The sequence below is a fragment of the Ruditapes philippinarum genome, unplaced genomic scaffold, assembly GCF_026571515.1.
Source record: "Ruditapes philippinarum isolate M1 unplaced genomic scaffold, ASM2657151v2 ctg7348_1_1_1_1, whole genome shotgun sequence".
Taxonomy (NCBI): Eukaryota; Metazoa; Mollusca; class Bivalvia; order Venerida; family Veneridae; genus Ruditapes; species Ruditapes philippinarum.
This window is the reverse complement of record NW_026853969.1, coordinates 61,195-82,229: the sequence shown is the minus strand read 5'-3', so window position 1 is coordinate 82,229 and position 21,035 is coordinate 61,195. Positions and strand designations below refer to the sequence as shown.

Genomic DNA, 21,035 nt, shown 5'->3' with positions numbered 1-21,035 from the left:
GCTAAATCTTAATTTGAGCATCATATTGATGAAATAAATCCATTGTGTTACATGATCTTTAATCCAAAGTTTAAGACCATTCTACATTTTGCCCGGAGATCACATCTCACTTTTAAATACCATTTTAACAGCATCGTCTAAACAAAAGAGGGGGTGTCTTGCTTTGTAAGAAGTAGAAGTCGTTTGCGCAAATATTAAAAGCACAGAGCGAAAGGACGAAACTTCGTGGAGCGAATGAATTACATATCGAAAACGAGGCTGGTCATGAAAGATGGCTGCTGCGGTTCAGCATCACCCGAGTCTGGACCGAAATGAAACAAAAATAACATTGGAAATTAAAACTAAATCTGTTGAGCAGACATTAATTCCATTAGTAACTCAAGTAAGTCAGTTCCTGGTTGTTGCGATAGCTTAACATCTGCAAGCCACAGATCTAACTTTATAATTTTGGACACTTGTTTCCGTCATGGTTGAATAATTTTGACAGATGACAAGAATAAGAATATTCTGACAATGTATGTAGCTTTTGCATGAAAGCAATATTTATTTTGTAGTTATTTTGCGTCATGATTTGTCATTATAGGTATAAAAAGCTTCAGAGAGTAAAGGTTGATTTCAGTTTCATATAAATTTACGCAAATTATCTGATTATCATTCATTTGGCAATCTTCTGGAAAAGAGATTTAGACCCCTGTTTCAGAAGTAAAACTTGTATAAAATACACTATAGAAAATGGAATGAACCTTATTAACCTGAACCTTACTTTATGAAATGAACTCCTGGTTAAGACCTGGGGTCTATGCCAGAATATAGCCCGTCCTTGGCCAGATCATGACCCCTCCTTTCTCAGCCTTTGTTAAATCTTAATATATGTAACTCTGCATACTCTTCACTGATATGCATCCTATTTGTCTACGTCCCCACAAGGGGTTTGACATTAACGGAAGATAATAGATACATTTGGAGCGCTGTCATCCATATTGAGAGTGCCCTAAAACGACGCTATTGATTGGCTAATTTATTTACACACGATAGGAGACTGTACACCATAATTCTTTTACTTACGTTGTTCACCAATATCAAGAGCATAGACCTGCAAAGTATCAACAAGTGAAAACTTGTTTATCTTTTCTTTATTTCTTTCATAAATAAAGCATAATAATATGTGATAAATGCTATTGTTGTATTTTTACAGTGGTTTGGACAGTTTCCCTAGTCTGTTTGACCTCCTCTGCTGAAAAAATATAGGTTGGAAACACGGATTTATATTACAATTATTGTCAATTAAAGTCCGTGGTTGGAAAATAGCACCTTTACTTTCTTTGTCGAACCTGCAAAAACAAAAAAATACATTTAGTGGAGCAACTAATGAAAATATGGCAATTCATTCCATCCAAATAACATAAATATATCCAATTAATTTTCAATTAACATTAATTTATCAATTAATAACCGCAAAAAAAATCTACAACAGGTACAGGTTGCTTTAGGGTGAAAAAATGCACCAAAAAAAACACTATTGGGTAATTTTACTGCCACGTGACCTGAGAATAAGGAAATGAGGTCAGCAGACAGGGAGGTATTTTCCAGCCGATTTTTTCAAGGAAAACATGACATAATAAAGCGAGGGTCAAAATTGCATTAGTGAAATCATACAAAAATCTCTTAAATAAGGTATAACATGCTAAATCTTACCTTTGGGTGTCTTATTTACTACATATTGTTACCTAACCAACTAGAGGATTCCCCTTTTGCTATAGCGTAGTACATTAATATGACGTAAGCGGCCGCTTATATCAATTATGATGCAAAATATAAATGGCGTCGAAATAGGGCAGCGTAAAAACAGGTCATTCGACGATAATAAGAATAGAGCCAATTATTAGTCAGTGAACTGTCATAGTCCTATAAATATGATGTTGCTTTGAGAAATTTTTGCTTCTGGGCAAAGCAATTTCTTATCAGAATTGCACTAAAACGCATACACAGGCCATAGCACTTAAAAACACTTAACCAATTACTTCATGAGCATTTTGTGAAAAATGGCTGTTTTCATTGAAAAGTCTCCCGTTACAAGTTCATATTGCTATAAAACTATAAAAACTGCTTCAATACTTATCAAACTTGGCATAAATGTTGACTGGATCATTGCCTTTGTAACAACATGCCCAGGCTTAAATTTCTTGTTACCATGGCAACGAGGGGACATCTCAAAATTGCCAAAAGTCACTATTTTGCGTTAATTTTATCCATCAAAATTGATTTCAAAGTGTTGCAACTTTTCAATGGAATGAGATAGAGTCAAAGGCTTTTCAGCGTTGGTTATACGTTACTTTATGATCGATCTGGGGTCATTTTTTTAGCCTCTCACAAGTCCAAAATTTTCTTATTGATGAGGGAGACTACCGCCACCTTCAAACCCCCAATACAGAAGGGGGCACATCCCCCTCCTGGCAACCCCTTGATGTATCTTATGGTGTGGGGCTGCGCCGAAAAAGTGGTCACTTTTTTTCAACAACATTTCTCAAACAAAAACAAGACTAGTGTTAGGGGCTTAAATAAGGCATTTTTCACCATTTGAGACAACACAAAAGGTGGGTGAAAAAAGGCGTTAAAAGGCATGTATATCATGTAATGGGTTAAGTCAGCGTATAAATACATTGATTTTGACCTATTCATGAACAAAAATAAAACATGAATCTACCTTTTCAGGAAATAATTAAACACACATCTAAAAAATCGTGATTAAATCCTCTTATTTAAGTGAATTACTTATACAGTCGATAAACAAATGGCTGTTACACAATGCGCAAAATCTGATTGGCTAATTCTGATCTATGCAAGTGTTTAAATGAGTCAAAAGTTTCAAACAAAATATTTTTGAACCAGTGTTCGAAATTAGCAGTAGTCCGATAGCCCCTGACTACTAAATTTCTCCCTGGGCTACCAACTTTTTACAGTAACAAGCCCGACCAGACTACTGTATTTTCAGAGGCACTATAAACAACTGTTTTGAACAAATGAATCGTGCTATTGAAATGTCTTCTGGGCTAGTGGTTAATATTCCAATCAGGTAGTCCGCCTAGTGGATTTAAATCCGAATTTCTTACACTGTTGAACGAAATGTTTCCCCATGCAAAGTCAGCGTGAGTAAATATATTTTTCTGTTTTAAAAATTTGGAATCAGTCTTAAAGCGCTTTATTTAACCAGTATGGCCGATAGGCAAAAATTTTATTTTAAATTGATAACTACATTGAGAGTTTTTGTTCATGATTAAGCATAAAATTGAAAAGAAAATTTGATAAACTTTTGTGTTAAGCTTGAAAGCCAAGAAAATAGACATTTTTTTATTTTTTATATTGAGTTTATCAGCAATAACTATTAGACGTCGGGCTTGTTTTATACATCAGAAACATATAATACATAAAGAAAGTATGTTTTCTTGTTGACATAATTTTCTGTTACAGACCTCAAAAAATTTAAAGATATGCTTTGCTCAAATTTGTTGTTAATTGCTACACAGTCTCTATGAAAATATAAGATAAACATGTTTTGACTTCTCAAGTTCTTATAAAGTAGATCTCTATATGTTATGTTTAAAATTCTTCACACTATAGGTGGTCACATCATGAAAATATATTGTCTTTTTAAAAAAGGCAGTTTTCTGAAAAAAGTACCAACTTTACTTTACCTGTAATCTTTCCATACATATAGTTTATTCATTCTTTTATTCAAATAAGACATATTCTGTAAGAATTTTATAGATTTCAATGAATTTTGAGATTAAAATATTTTACTCAAGGGCATAGTAAATCTTAAATTCCATGTACAAACTAGGCAAGAAATAAGGAAAAAGAGAATAGTGACTTCTATCCTTCACACAAAGTAGAGTGATATTTTCACAGTCTTGACATCCATGAAGAAAGGGGTTATTATAATTTGAATTGATATTCTAAATTGTGAATTGATATTGTAACAATTGTTGAATATCAATATATTGATATCACAGCCTGTAAGCTAGTAATGTTTTAATCATATACTGTACTAATCTATCCTGAAATGGAGGCTTCCTGGTTGAAATTGACCCTTGGTATAATAATCCATTTGTCTGCAAATAGATAGAAAAGGCTTACCAGGATAATTTATGATAGTAAAAATTGCTTTTGTAATGGTGGCAGGGTGGCTTCATGGAGGGGAAAAAAGTGTCGGGGAAATAAGTATAAACTGTCCATTTTATGTTCAGTTGCAATACTATTACCATAACCTTTTCAAATTACATTGTCCCTGTCTGTCTTACACTTTTGGTGAAATAAACCTCAAAATTGGTTTTTTGTTTGCACTTGTTGATGATTTTTTTCCAGATGTAGGGGTAAATACATGTATATACTTTAAGAAGATGGTAATGAGGTATTTAAATTAGCCCATGATCCAATTAGATGAAACAAAATTCATAAGTTTTGAATTCAAATTTACAGTCTATGTTTTAACATTTGAAACTGATGAAAAATAGAAACTGGACTAAATAAGGCACTAATGTTGGTTAGTATATGATTAACTTCAGATTTTAGAATTAATAAATTATATCGGTCTTAGGTGTGTTTATCAGCTTTTAACATTAGTCCACAAATATCATAGGCCTGACAAAATCACAACGAGTGTTAAAATCTACCGGTACAATATATTGCCACTTAAAAGTTGAATGTTAATGGTTTTAAGTAAGATCAATCTTTTCCCAACTTTTTCCTATCAAACATAAATGTATACATTGTATTTAGCTATTTAAGTTTTAACTTAAAACAAACAAAAAAGAAAATAATTTGATATTTTAAATGATCTATAAATGAAGGATATCACTTCTTGATTTAAAAGTAAAGTCATGCATAACATGCATAGTTACTGCTCTAATTTTGGTTTCATTTTTCTTATTCAGTAAAATTGATACAAACAGGTGTGCAATTTTTAGCTCGACTATTTGATAAGAATAAGTAGAGCTATTGTAGTCACCCGAGCGTCGGAGTCGGTGTAGGCGTAACCACTTATGTTAAAGTTTTTGTAAGACCTCAAATATTTTCAAAGTCCATTGACATAGAAATATGTCCCCAAATATAAATTTTAAAGTATTTCAATAAACCCTAATCATACACTTATATTAATGTTAGAAAGAAATCAGGAGTCCCTTTTCCACATTCTTTCGAGAAAGTAAACTATTGAAGACCGTAGAGCTTTGATTTGTTGGCTCTTCTAATGTGAAACAACATAACAAATTTTTATTTTTAGTGTTTTCCTTAACTTATCCTCAGCACTTCAATATTATTTAAGAGCTCACAGCTGTCAAATTTAAGGTAAAGCTCACAAATTTGATTGTTTGATGGAGTTCCACACTGACAATTCTGTAATATTGAAATTGGGACGCAACAGATCTATTATCACTGAGTCCCAGGTACTCGGTAAAACTAAGACAAATAGCTAACACTGACACAAACAAACAATCATCAGGTGATTACTGTCTGTCCAAACAGCAGCCTCTCACATGTTGGGTAAAATGTGTTAAAAGAGAAAACAAAAGTGCATTATAACCAAATGGTTCAATTATACATGTCTGTAACCTTATACCAGAAATATGTGTTGCTGTATTTCTAGTAATGTGAGATAATGTGTTAAAGTACATGTATCTTGTATCACATGTTCATTAACAAAGCTTCACTGTTGCATAGTTTTCACATGGAGAACATGTTTTATATGCTAACTCATAATTATAATCTAATAAGAAAGGTCTTTCAAATTCTGTTTGAAAGACCCTGATCTAAGTAGTAACAAAAGTTAAAAGTTCAAGGTTTAAATTAAAACTTGAAAAAGGCAGAAATAAGATAGTGCTTGTTTTATTGGCTAATGAATTATCACTTCCTGTCTGATTATACATGAACCAACATGTGCAGAACTATTTGTCTGTTCACAAGCATACTGGGAAATTTTTTTTTTATTAGACAAATGGTGTTTTTGCTCAGAATTTGATGCATTTTTGACACAAGTTTATTTTCAATATTAAAACTCTTGAATGAAGGCACTTCAAAGTTTTGTACAGCTAGGGCATAGAAAACAACAGATAACTTATTTTGTAAGCTGTTGATTGTAAATGCACACATTACACTCAACTTCCTTCAAAATAAGTTTGACCATTTATCCTTGATTTTAACTTAATTGCAGTAAAAACAAGTTGACTTAAGATAAGTTGAAAACTGACTGATGACAATTACCTCCCTTTATTGGCAATAAGGATTTTTTTTTTTAAAAGTTGTCCACTATGAACAAAACAAAACTCACTGACTGGCAGAGGCATATAAAATTTTACAGTAATTTACATACATATTTCATCAATATTAGTACATGTGTTTGTTTGATTCCATTTTCCAATATATCAAGTATTGAAGATTGAATATTGCTCTAGGAACTAGGGAATGGTGCCGGGGGGGGGGGGGGGGGGGGCATGCTGGGGGAAGAAAAGAGTCTTGAAGATAAATAATTATTGTTCTTTTTATTGCATAATACTGTTTCCATTCTCTTATGGGATAGTGCCTTTTAAGTTAGAGAGTTTTAGTTTTGTAACCTTGAAAATTGTAAAATTTTAACACACCTTATAAAACTTTGATGAAAATCATTTTAATGCCCCTGCCATGTAATGGCATATAGTGTTACCCAGTCTTCCGTCATTCCGTCCTTCCATCCTTCCGTCATTCTGTCATTCCGTCATCATCAGTTTCCGTTCATTATCTTAAGAACGGTCACACACATTCAACTCAAATTTGACATATGGATATGTCATGAGAAAATACAGGTCAAGTTCGAATTTGGTCATGGTTCGATGATTTTTGGCAGAGTTATGCCCCTGTTACTTTGAAAATAATATGAAATTTTCAGTTTCCGCTCATTATCTCCCCAACGGTACAACACATTCAACTCAAACTTGACATATGGATGTGACATGAGAAAATACAGGTCAAGTTCGAATTTGGTCATGGTTTGATGATTTTTGGCAGAGTTATGCCCCTTTTACTTTGAAAACAATATGAAATTTTCAGTTTCCGTTCATTATCTCCCCAAAGGTACAACACATTCAACTCAAACTTGACATATGGATGTGACATGGAAAAATACAGGTCAAGTTCGAATTTGGTTCCTGGTTTGATGATTTTTGGCAGAGTTATGCCCCTTTTTTACTTTGAAAAAACAATAGAAATTTTCAGTTTCCGTTCATTAATCTTCCCCAAAGGTACAACACATTCAACTCCAAACTTGACATATGGATGCATCAAAGAAATGCGCAGGTCAAGTTCAAATTTGGTCATGGTTCAATGATTTTTGGCAGAGTTATGCCCCTTTCACCTTTGAAAGTAATATGAAATTTTCAGTTTCCGTTTATTATCTCCCCAATGGTACAACACATTCAACTCAAATTTGACATATGGGATATGTTTTTGGAATGCCCAGGCCCAAGTTGGAATTTGGTCATGGTCAATGATTTTGGCAGAAGTTATGCCCTTTCACTTTGAAAATAATATGAAATTTACAGTTTCTGTTCATTATCTACCCAACAGTGTTACATATTCAACTTAAATTTGACATATATATGGATATGTCAAAGGAATGAACAAGGTCAAGTTGGAATTTGGGGCATGGTTTGATGATTTTTGGTGGCAGGGTTATGCCCCCTTTCACTTTGAAAATAATATAGATACATCTTAGGAATAAGCACTTTAAGTTTTGAATTTGGTCATGGTTCAATGATTTTAGACAAACTTATCTTACCTGAATGTTGGAAATATTTTTGAACTTCAGTTTCAAGCACTCATACTTTTAGCCATTTTTTGGGGCTACAAATATGCAATATGCTATTTTTAAAAGGTTAATGACTGAATAATTATTCAGTGCCTTGAACATTGTATGAAAATGGTTTGTGTTAACATTGAAAAGTTTTAAGGGCTTTGAACTTAAAATGAAAAAAATAATTAATGCACCATCTGAAATTTTGGCTGCATGCGGGGGCATTCGTGGCATGATGACACATTTCTAGTTAATAATGTTTTTTGTTGTTTTTTTGTTTTGATAAAGTCAAGTTTGCCTAAAACTGTGCTTACAAAAAAAATCTTCATAATATTGCAAAATTTTCATGTAACAAATATAGATACTGGGATTTTCAGATCAAACTGGGACTTTTATTTGAGAAAAGGCTGTCTCTTACTTCCCCTGCTATTTTATGTGCAAAAAAAAAAAGAAAGAAAAGAAGACTGGCAAAAAAAAAAACCCTCAAAGAATCAGTGACGTTTGCTGCATCTCTTCCAACATAATGATTTAGAATGTGCCTGTGGCAACAGTTGGCTTGAGTGTTTATATATTTTGTTTAATAATAGAGCTCAAGTTCTACTTGTGTATACAGTATTAGCTGGATGTTATCATATAGGATACAAGAAACATCTGGCATTTTACTTACCAATGAGTTTATAATTGAGCCGCGTCATGACAAAACCAACATAATGGGTTTGCGACCAACATGGATCCAGACCAGCCTGCGCATATGCTATCAGTTTCTCTACTTGTAATAGGGTTTGTAAGCGAACAGCATGGATCCTGATCAGACTGCGTGGATGCACAGGCTGGTCTGGATCCATGCTGGTCGCAAACCCACTATGTTGGTTTTGACATGATGCGGCTCAATTAATTAATGCCTTAATGCTCAGTGCAGATAAAGTTATTAAGTATACCCACACATTTACTTCTTTTCATGAAAGATATTTGAAATAGAAAAAAAAGGGTACATTGTACATGTATGATTTAAGCTGAAACTTATGTTGATGTCTCCCAGTTTGATCAACAATGTGCTTCTTTGTACTACTGCATGTTGTTTTTTTTTGGCAAGCCCTGAATTAATTTTTTTCTCTTGTTCCCCCTCCTGTGACTCGATTAGGTAGGTTACAAGGTAGGTAGGTCAAATATTTGTCTGTATCCAAAATATTTTTTTTCCATCAAAATTATATGGAGTTCAAAACAAATTGCGAATGTTTAAAGATTAGAACCAATTATTTTCAATTTTATTCAACATAATTATATCCCAGATTGTATAATTATTTACAATTAAAAAACATGAACAGATATAAAGATGTGATTCTTAATAAAAAAAAATTGCTAGGCAGTTAATCTTTCTAAGCAAGCAATTTGTTTATAAAAGGCATGTAAGAATAACATTATTTTAAGCATGCTGATGATTTTTTTCTAGCACTGTTATAAGTCAAACTAATTGTAATGCGCGACAAAATATTGTGCTATTTTGTGACTGGGCAATTTCTCGCCTCTGAGATTCTGACCCAGAACGAAAATATCTCAGAATCTAGCTTTGGCTTGTCAATATATTTTGACTAGCACTGTTATTAACAGTAGAATCTCCTGTCTGATATGCAGGACTATATATCAATATAATAATAACCATAGATTATATCATAAAGTTTTCCCTTCCACTGCTGAAAGCCTGAAATTATAAGTGATTAGCCCCTTTCCCTGTACATTGTTACTAAGATAGAGCCAGACCAGCCGGCACATCCCTGCAGTCTGACTACCTGCCCAGCCGGCACATCCCTGAAGTCTGACCACCCGCCCAGCCGGCACATTCCTGCAGTCTGACTACCTGCCCAGCCAACACATCCCTGCAGTCTGACTTACCTGCTCAGCCAACACATCCCTGCAGTCTGACTACCTGCTCAGCCAGCACATCCCTGCAGTCTGACAACCAGTGCCCAGCCGGCACATCCCTGCAGTCTGACAACCAGTGCCCAGCCGGCACATCCCTGCAGTCTGACAACCAGTGCCCAGCCGGCACATCCCTGCAGTCTGACAACCTGCCCAGGCGGCACATCCCTGCAGTCTGACCACCTGCCCAGCCGGCACATCCCTGCAGTCTGACAACCTGCCCAGCCGGCACATCCCTGCAGTCTGATCACCTGCCAAGCCGGCACATCCCTGCAGTCTGACAACCTGCCAAAGCAGGCACATCTCTGCAGTCTGACAACCTGCCCAGCTGGCACATCCCTGCAGTCTGACAACCTGCCCAGCGGGCACATCCCTGCAGTCTGACAACCTGCCCAGCCGGCACATCCCTGCAGTTGACAACCTGCCAGCTGGCACATCCCTGCAGTCTGACAACCTGCCCAGCTGGCACATCCCTGCAGTCTGACAACCTGCCCAGCGGGCACATCCCTGCAGTCTGACCACCTGCCCAGCCGGCACATCCCTGCAGTCTGACAACCTGCCCAGCCGGCACATCCCTGCAGTCTGACAACCAGTGCCCAAGCCGGCACATCCCTGCAGTCTGACAACCTGCCCAGCCGGCACATCCCTGCAGTCTGACAACCTGCCCAGCCGGCACATCCCTGCAGTCTGACAACCAGTGCCCAGCCGGCACATCCCTGAAGTCTGACAACCTGCCCTGCAGTCTGACCACCTGCAAAGCAGGCACATCCCTGCAGTCTGACCACCTGCCCAGCAGGCACATCCCTGCAGTCTGACCACCTGCCCAGCTGGCACATCCCTGCAGTCTGACAACCTGCCCTGATAAGCCGGCACATCCCTGCAGTCTGACAACCTGCCCAGCTGGCACATCCCTGCAGTCTGACAACCTGCCCAGCAGGCACATCCCTGCAGTCTGACAACCTGCCCAGCCGGCACATCCCTGCAGTCTGACAACCTGCCCAGCTGGCACATCCCTGCAGTCTGACAACCTGCCCAGCCGGCACATCCCTGCAGTCTGACAACCAGTGCCCAGCCAGCACATCCCTGAAGTCTTACAACCTGCCCTGCAGTCTGACCACCTGCAAAGCAGGCACATCCCTGCAGTCTGACCACCTGCCCAGCAGGCACATCCCTGCAGTCTGACCACCTGCCCAGCAGGCACATCCCTGCAGTCTGACCACCTGCCCTGATAAGCCGGCACATCCCTGCAGTCTGGCAACCTGCCCAGCTGGCACATCCCTGCAGTCTGACCACCTGCCCTGATAAGCCGGCACATCCCTGCAGTCTGACCACCTGCCCAGCTGGCACATCCCTGCAGTCTGACAACTTGCAAAGCCGGCACATCCCTGCAGTCTGACCACCTGCCCAGCCAGCACATCCCTGCAGTCTGACAACCTGCCCAGTCGGCACATCCCTGCAGTCTGACAACCTGCCCAGTCGGCACATCCCTGCAGTCTGACAACCTGCCAAGCCGGCACATCTCTGCAGTCTGACAACCTGCCCAGCTGGTACATCCCTGTAGTCTGACAACCTGCCCAGCTGGTACATCCCTGCAATCTGACAACCTGCCCAGCTGGTACATCTCTGCAGTCTGACAACCTGCCCAGCCGGCACATCCCTGAAGTCTGACAACCTGCCCAGCCGGCACATCCCTGCAGTCTGACAACCTGCCCAGCTGGCACATCCCTGCAGTCTGACAACCAGTGCCCAGCCGGCACATCCCTGCAGTCTGACAACCAGTGCCCAGCCGGCACATCCCTGCAGTCTGACAACCTGCCCAGCCGGCACATCTCTGCAGTCTGACAACCTGCCCAGCCTGCACATCCCTGCAGTCTGACAACCTGCCCAGCCTGCACATCCCTGCAGTCTTACAACCTGCCCAGCCTGCACATCCCTGCAGTCTGATCACCCTTCAGTCAGACCAGGTTCAATATTGTTAATTGGCTGAATAATTCTTATCCAATGATGAAAAAAATGGAAGCTGGCCAAGTTTGGGAATTCACCAAGTTAAAGGTTATTTACACCTCTATTATGAACTTTATAAGGAAAAGACTGTTGTTCAAATACTAGTTTGTCTGTCACAATATAAGAAGCAACACTTTTCAGTCTGTGATCAGTTTTAAATGTTTTAACATTTTTGTTTGTTTAGACAATTATTGCAGTTTAATATTTTTGTTTATTTAGAGACTTGCAGCTTTCAATTAACTATACCAATTAGTGTCTATAAATTGTGAGGGGGTTTGGGGGGGGGGGGGTCTGAGTCACTGAAGCTTACTGTTACTGTCCTTGTTTTTATTGTAAACTGGATCAATGGTGTCTGGGAACAGAGGAGAATTGGATAATTGGATTTTATCCCCTGGAATCATGCAAGCTCACTATACAAATAATACAGGAGAAATTCAACAAAACTGTGCCCTCCAGGGAGAAACGTTTAGTAGATATTTTGTAAATTAATTTGCACAATGCTGCTATCCACTGTTTGTATGATGTAATAACAGGAATAATTGATTATATAACAGACAGTGAACATATTTTAGTAGTTTATATACAGAGGCGTATCAACAAGAATAATTGATCTATATAACATTTTAGTAGTTCATAAGCAGGGGTGTACCAACAGGAAAAGTTGATGATATAACAGTGTACTTATTTAAGTAGTTTATTTTTATATTATGCAGGGGTGTAGTAGTTAAAAGTTGGAAACAAGTTATATTTTGGACTCAGGGACATGTTACAAATCTCAACATCTTACTGATAATGGGGGGGGGGATGCATGGGGGAATTGGAGATCTCACATGCAGGAATAGGGGATTATGCATTAGGGGTCTGGAGGTGGCATGTGTAAGGTTAAGCGTTAAGGGGTTTTACATTTGTAGATTTGGGTCATGCCTCATGGGGATGGCTTGGGGGGTTTGACATGCATGGATTGGGTGGTTGATATAAGAGGGATATGGAGATGGCATGTGTGGAGGCCCTAGGGGCCGGTTTGCTGCATGCATGGATTTGGGATAAAGCATTTGGTATATCATTGATACGTGTAATCCTATTATAGTCAAGCATGTTTTGATTCATGTCATGGCTTTTTACAAGTTGTAAAACCAAAACATGTAAATATTTGTCATATGTTTATTTAATTTACTCTCTTTTATTATTTTGGGTTGTTGCAAAAAAAAAAGTTCATATAATGGCTTGGTTAAGAACATAATCATGGTCAGGACATTTTCACCCTACCACTGGGGACCGAAATGAGGCAAGTGATGTCAACTTTGGCAAATGTGATATTTGTAAAATATTTTTAAACAAACTTTAAAAAAAATGTATTTAAGTCATGTGTAGTCGGAAAACTAGGCTGCTATACGAATGTAATTACTATATTACAGATTACAACTCTAGTCAACCATAAAGAAAGAACGAAGATCACAGAGCGGACAGCGAGGGCTCTAGCTAAGGTTGGTGAGGCTGTCAGTTTAGCTGTCGACAGGTTTGTTGCTGTCGGAGAATCTATCGGAGATGAACATCCGGACCTACGCAGTGAGATGTGTGAAACTTGCCTTGAGGCAAGACAAGCTGGTAAGTCAATAGTAGTTTTATAATTTATAAGGCCAGAACTAAAAAATTGTTGGTTTGCAGTTGCGCGACAGAATTTGTCCATATTGTAGGCCATTTGACTCTAGAAATGCTTTAATTTTTATACCCCCGCACAAGGAAGTTGTAAGGGGGGTATCCTGGAATCAGCTTGTCCGTCCAGACACCCCGCTGCACTACCGAATAAGGATAGGGGGCCATCTAACTGTAAACAGAACAAAAGAGAACAATAGAGTTCATTCCGTAACAATAGAGTAAGGGGCCATTGGCCCTCTATTAAACAATAGAAAATAACAAAAGAAATGGCCCCTTATTCCATTTCGGCCGTCCGGCCGGCCGGCGGTCCGTCGTTTTTTCCTTGTCTGCCCAATAACTTAAGATTCCTTTGACCCACAGTCTTCATATTTGGCATGGAGGTTAGTCATGACAAGTAGATGACCCCTATTGATTTTGAGGTCATTGGGTCAAAGGTCAAGGTCACAGGGGCCTTGACTATAAAAAGCTTGTCCGCCCAATAACTTAAGATTCCTTTGACCCATAGTCTTCATATTTGGCATGGAGGTTGATCATGACCATAAGGTGACCCCTATTGATTTTGAGGTCACTGGGTCAAAGGTCAAGGTCACAGGGGCCTTGACTATAAAAAGCTTGTCTGCCCAATAACTTAAGATTCCTTTGACCCACAGTTTTCATATTTGGCATGGAGGTTAGTCATGACAAGTAGATGACCCCTTTTTATTTTGAGGTCATTGGGTCAAAGGTCAAGGTCACAGGGGCCTTGACTTATAAAAAGCTTGTCCGCCCAATAACTTTTTCCTTGTCCGCCCAATAACTTAAGATTCCTTTGACCCACAGTCTTCATATTTGGCATGGAGGTTAGTCATGACAAGTAGATGACCCCTATTGATTTTGAGGTCACTGGGTCAAAGGTCAAGGTCACAGGGGCCTTGACTATAAAAGCTTGTCCGCCCAATAACTTAAGATTCCTTTGATCCACAGTCTTCATATTTGGCATGGAGGTTAGTTATGACCATAAGGTGACCCGTTTTGATTTTGAGGTCACTGGGTCAAAGGTCAAGGTCACAGGGACCTTGACTTAAAAAAAGCTTTTTCCCCTCAATTGCTTAAGAATGCCTGTCAGCAGTGTATTGATTTTGACATTTTCACATTTGAAGCATGTAGAATACATAACTTAGCAATGCAAAGGCTTAGTAACCTCAGATTTGGCTTGATCTCTAAATGGCCACTGTTGATTCTTACAAAGTGGTATGCGGGGGTATTCACGCCATGACAGTGGCAGTTCTAGTTATTCCTCAAATGCTTTTTGTTTTGGTGTTCCCAAAGTGTGTATTTACCTGAATCATATTTTGAATCTAACTTGCTCTAAAACAATAATTCTAACATTTTAAAACTTGTGTTTGTCCTTTCAGAATGTGGAAAAATCTATTCCTTTCTGAGGCATAATATGCCTTTAAAAGGATAGCATTGTTATGAAGAGATATGACATAAACCATTCCAACTGAATTCTCCCTTTAAAAAAAATCTAAGGAAAAAACTACAAAACAACTAAAATATTCTAAAATAAACATCAAATGCTCCTGTGTCTTCAGTTAGGTCAATTAGAGCTAAAATATTATGATTGTGGATCCTGTAATAATTGTAAATTAAAGGGACTCCACTGAGGTTTTTTGACACGACTGGACTGGGATCCCCCCCCCCCCCCTTAGAATCTTCTAAGGATGAATATGTTTACTGTTTAAGAAATGTATAAGTATTTACAATCATTATTTAAACATTTAAATTAAAAACTCTATGTTTGCCCTTTCTTAAGAATGAAAAAAAAAAAAATAGAAGAAAAATTCTGTTTCTGAGGCATAATTTACCTTTACAGTTTGCTTGTACATTTTTTCATTGTATTCCTAATTTTACAGGTAATGCTATCAAACAGTTGACAATGCATAACCAGGTGGTTAATGATGGATCGTTGAAACCTTTCACAGAAAAGAATCACATGGTGCGAGCGGCACGGAAATTACTCTCTGCTATCACCAAAGTTTTACTTATTGCTGATAAAGTAATTATCAAACAGCTGATTACATCCAAAGATAAGGTAATTTATATTTGAGCCGCGTCACGACAAAACCAACATTGTGCGTTTACAACCAGCATGGATCCAGACCAGCCTGCGCATCCGCGCAGTCCGATCAGGATCCATGCTATTCGCTTACCAACTCTTTTACAAGTAGAGAAACTGATAGCGAACAGCATGGATCCTGATCAGTCTGTGCGGACGCGCAGGCTGGTCTGGATCCATGCTGGACGCAAACCCATTATGTTGGTTTTGTCGTGACACGGCTAATTTACATTTAACCCTTAACACACTATAGGGGATTGAATGGACTTGTCCATCTTTCATTTTGGACAAAACCGGTTATAATTTTATTAGGGAAATTGTCATAGTGAGTACTGTGTAGCATATAGTAAGGAAGTAAGAAACTAAAGTCAGTCAGTGAGTGGCCGAGTTGTTAAGGTCCTTGACTTCAAACCATTTGCCCCTCACCGCTGTGGGTTCGAATCTCGACAGGGACTTTGAATTCTTTCATGTGAGGAAGCTATCCAGCTAGCTTACCGAAAGTCTGTGGGTCTTCTTAGGTGCCCGTTCGTGCCTGAAATAATGCTGGAACATCGCCAAATGACCTATACTGTGTTGGTGTGATGTAAAACCCAATCAAACAAACAAACATAAATGGCCAAGGGATCATAGTAACATATTCTACTTTGATAAAATTATAAACTTTTACATGTAATTATTTACACAGAAGATACTTAACAAGACTATATAATCAGCCGACCATTGGTATGTATGTCGATGGTTCTACTCAGGTGCCTGGTCGTGCCTGAAATAATGCACGGAAGGGCCCCTGAGGTCTTCCTCCACCAGTAAAGCTGGAACGTCGGGATATGACCTAAACTGTGTCGGTGTGACGTAAAACCCAAACAAACAAACAAAAAAATCAGTCAGTCAGTCAGGACTTTTTTTAATGAGGCTAGCACATTTGGTTTCCCTATCTTCCATGTAGGCCTCAGCACGTACATACACTGTTACATAAATTATAATGATTGTTATTTTAATATTTCAGGTATAATAAATGTTATTTTACTGTTTTAGGTATAATTAAGGTGTTATATTTACTGTTTTAGGTATAATTAGGGTGTTATTTTACTGTTTTAGGTATTATCAAGTCTTACAGAGCTAGAGAGTGTTGACAGTTTTACAGACTTTGTGCAGGCGTTCAGCAAGTTTGGTAACAACATGGTCGAACTTGCCCATCTGACTGGAGATAGACAAAATGTAAATTGATTTATACCTAATTTATTTTAGTTTGACTGTGTAGGAAGCTATAAGCTTATAGACACACTTTTATATCAATTCCATAAACCAACCAGTACTGAGCAATGCGTGTAAAGTTTCTTGCTCAAGGAAACAATGACCTCTCTTGAAGGAGTTTGAACCCATGCTAGAGATCATTAGATTACTAATCGGCAAGTTAACCACTCGGGCCATGCAGCCACAACGAAAATGTAAATTAATTATCATTTATGTTGTTTCATGTATCTGTGTTTTGTTCCTTCTACAGTCATAACTAAAAAACACCCACCAGTTCTTTTGCCACTCGGTAAAAACACAAGAAAGTTAATATGTATTTATTTACTGGCTTAGCATGATTTCCAAAACTGCAAAATCATCATCAGTGAAGCACTCATTTTAGTGATTTTCGTGAATTGGTCATTCCATGAATTTCAGATCCAACAAATTTAATTTTCTTTTTCTGCTTTGTGTTTATTTTTACATTATAATTTTTTTTTCAACAAAACAAACAATACACACCAGTTTAAACAAACCACAAGATATCTTGATCTTAGAATTATGTGAATTCACAGTAATTAGTTCTAGCTCGACGTCGTTCTTACATATTGAGCTCCTTCAGACCATTTGTGTAAACATGTAATTTAGTAAAGGGAGATAATATGATAGAACATATATATATTTTTTTAATGTGGTGCAGGAGTGTAATAAAGCCATTTGATAAAAACGATATTACACTAGTGTGAAAGCACTTTGGCGTGACATCATTTGCGCTATATATGAACATAGTGTTAAAGCGCGCTTATGTTAGTGTTATGTTATAGGCGTGTCAATAAAAATGACAGGTTTTAGCTGTTAACCCTTCTCTTTTTGAATATGTGATAAATAGAACATTATATTCGTGTAGATTCAATGCTAAATTTATTGAACCAGTTGAATAAAACAATATTATGGTGGCCAGAGGCTCGCATAATATGATTTTATTCAACTCGTTCAATAAATTTAGTATTAAACTTACACTCATTCAATATCCCCTATATATCAATAAAAAGATATTTGAGCCGCGTCAGAACAAACCAACATAGTGCGTTTGCATACAGCATAGATCCAGACCAGTTCAGGATCCATGCTGTTTGCTATCAGTTTCCTCTACTTTTTATAAGGTTTGTAGGCGATCAGCATGGATACTGATCAGACTGCGCGAATGCTCCGGCTGGTCTGGATCCATGCTGGTCGCAAACGCATTATGTTGGTTTTGTTGTGAAGCGGCTCATTTTTTTTGTGGGTGGGGGTAGGGGGGCAAGGTGGGGAGTTGTGAAAACATGACAGAAAGGAAAGATAATGATACTAAATGTCAAACTGCTCATAACACATTACTTTCCTTTTTTCATTACACCTTTACCTGATCAGCACAGTAAAATGTAAGATTTCATGGGGAGATAACTGCAGTGAGATTGACTACATATATTTGTTGTGTTCTGTGTTCTAGGATCTGAAGAGTGATAAACAGAAAGCACAGATGGCATCAGCTAGAGCTGTATTAGAGAAATCCACAATGATGCTGCTGCCTTCATGTAAAGTGAGTACAATTATCAATAGACTTACTCCAGAATTAAGAATCTTTTTCTGGTTTTCATAGCTAATCCGGGAGTACAAACAAATTTTTACAGTTACAACTTGGGAAATAAGTGCAACAGGTTGAGTAATCTATTGTGAATGGTAGTGGGCCTGGAAGCTTGAACAGTAAAAGTTTGTTTGAAATGAAGGATTAGCTTGAAAAACTTAGCTTGTGGATAATATATTATATTGTAATACCACATATTTGTAACATCAGTTTTCATTGGATAATCATGATGTTTATATATCCTTACATACGTGTGTACAGCTGCTGTTTATGAATTAATTTTTGTTGGTTTTTATTAGCTCACCTGAGCACGAAGTGCTCAAAGGTGAGCTTTTGTCATCACTCTGCGTGCGTCGTGCGTCCTTCAAAAAATGGCGTCAAACTTTTCAAACAACATCTCCTCCTAAACTACATGGCCAATTGCAACCAAACTTTACAGAAATGATCCTTAGGTGGACCCCTTTCAAAGTTGTTCAAAAATTTAAATTCCATTAAAAACTCTGGTTGCCATGGCAACCAATAAGAAAAACTTAAAAAATCTTCTTCTAAAAAAACGTAAGAGCTAGAGCTTAGATATTTGGCATGAAACATCTTCTAATGAGTGCCTACCAAGTTTGTTCAAATCAAAGCCCTAGGGTCAAAATTGGCCCCGCCCCAGGGGGTCAATGATTTTCCCTATATGTGTATTGCAAAAACTTAAAAAATCTTCTGTTAAACAACTCAAAGAGCTAGAGCTAAGATATTTAGTATAAAACATGTTCAAATGGGTGTTACCAAGTTTGTTCAAATAAAAGCCCTGGGGTCAAAATTGGCCCCGCCCCGGCGGTCATTGATTCTCCTTATTTGTGTATAGCAAAAACTTTAAAAAAAAACCCAAATAGGTGGAGTTTAGACATAAAACATGAAACATCTTCTAGTGAGTGTCTACAAAGTTTGTTCAAATAAAAGCCCTAGGGTCAAAATTGGCCCCGCCCCGGGGGTCATTGATTTTCCTTATATGACTGTGTATAGCAAAAACTTAAAAATCTTCTTTGAAAAAACCCAGATAGCTAGTGTTTAGATATAAAGCATGAAACATCTTCTAGTGAGTGTCTACCAAGTTTGTTCAAATAAAAGCCCTAGGGTCAAAATTGGCCCCGCCCCAGGGTGTCTTTGATTTTCCCTATATGCATATAGTTAAAACTTAAAAAAAATCTTCTTTTAAAGAACCCAAAGAGCTAGAGCTAAGATATTTAGCATGAAACATGTTCTAATGGGTGTCTACCAAGTTTGATCAAATAAAAGCCCTGGGGTCAAAATTGGCCCCGCCCCTGGGGGTCATTGATTTTCTCTATATGCATATAGTAAAAACTTAAAAAATCTTCTTTTAAAGAACCGTAAGAGCTAGAGCTTAGATATTTGGCATGAAACATCTTCTAGTGAATGTCTACCAAGTTTGTTCAAATAAAAGCCCTGGGGTCAAAATTGGCCCCGCCCCTGGGGGTCATTGATTTTCCCTATATGCGTATAGTAAAAACTTAAAAAACTTCTTTTAAAGAACCATAAGAGCTAGAGCTTAGATATTTGGCATGAAACATCTTCTAGTGAATGTCTACCAAGTTTGTTCAAATAAAAGCCCTGGGGTCAAAATTGACCCCGCCCCAGGGCGTCATAGATTTTCCCTATATGCATATAGTAAAAACTTAAAAAATCTTCTTTTAAAGGACCCAAAGAGCTAGAGCTAAGATATTTAGCATGAAACATCTTCTAATGAGTGTCTACCAAGTTTGTTCAAATAAAAGCCCTAGGGTCAAAATTGGCCCTGCCCCAGGGGGTCATTGATTTTCCCTATATGCATATAGTAAAAACTTAAAAAATCTTCTTTTAAAGAACTCAAAGAGCTAGAGCTAAGATATTTAGCATGAAACATGTTCTAATGGGTGTCTACCAAGTATGTTCAAATAACAGCCCTGGGGTCCAAACTGGCCCCGCCCGGGGGGTCATTGATTTTCCTTATATGTGTATAGCAAAAACTTAAAAATCTTCTTTGGAAAAACTCAAATAGCTAGAGTTTAGATATTAAGCATGAAACATCTTTTAGTAAATATCTACAAAGTTTGTTAAAATAAATGCCCGGGGGTCAAAACTGGCCCTGCCCCAGGGGTGTCATTGTTTTTAACTATATGTGTATAGTAAAAACTTTAAAAATCTTCTTTTAAAAAAGCCAATGAGCTAGAACTTAGATGTTTAGCATGAAACATCTTCTTATGGGTGTCTACCAAGTCTGTTCAAATAAACAAATAAAAGCCCTTGGGTGAAAATTGGCCCGGGGGTGGGGGGCCTATATACAGGTGAGCGACCTCAGGGCCATCATCGCCCTCTTGTATATGGTTGTGTTTGGTGATGTATGGTGATGTATAAATGATTGTTTTCACTGTAATCCTTACCAAGTGGCTCTTGTTATGTGAGCTGAAAGCCATTCATAGTGGGTCGGATATTCTGTAAACAAATTATATACATATTACATATACAAGAGTTCATATAGGCTTGACAATTTTTTTAAACACTTTAAGTTTGGAAACAAAGCAATAAAAGAAAGAGACAGAGTTTTCACAATATTTAACATGTATCTTCTAATATATAGAAAATCATCACTGTTAAACAATAAATGAATAAATAATATTAATAAGTCTGGAAAAATCACA

At 37.8% G+C, this 21,035-nt stretch overlaps 1 protein-coding gene across 2 annotated transcripts in view; it reads left to right on the top strand.

The window, feature by feature from the left end:
- Positions 1-227: 227 nt before the first annotated feature.
- The window catches only part of LOC132738544 (alpha-catulin-like), a 46,113-nt gene continuing 25,305 nt past the window's right edge, over positions 228-21,035 (top strand). For both annotated transcript variants that reach the window (XM_060726050.1, XM_060726051.1), the window contains exons 1-5: positions 228-382; positions 13,156-13,345; positions 15,292-15,470; positions 16,593-16,712; positions 18,217-18,306. In XM_060726050.1, coding sequence (XP_060582033.1) covers positions 272-382; positions 13,156-13,345; positions 15,292-15,470; positions 16,593-16,712; positions 18,217-18,306 — 690 coding nt within the window. In that variant the 5' untranslated portion in view covers positions 228-271. The remainder of the gene's footprint in view (positions 383-13,155; positions 13,346-15,291; positions 15,471-16,592; positions 16,713-18,216; positions 18,307-21,035) is intronic.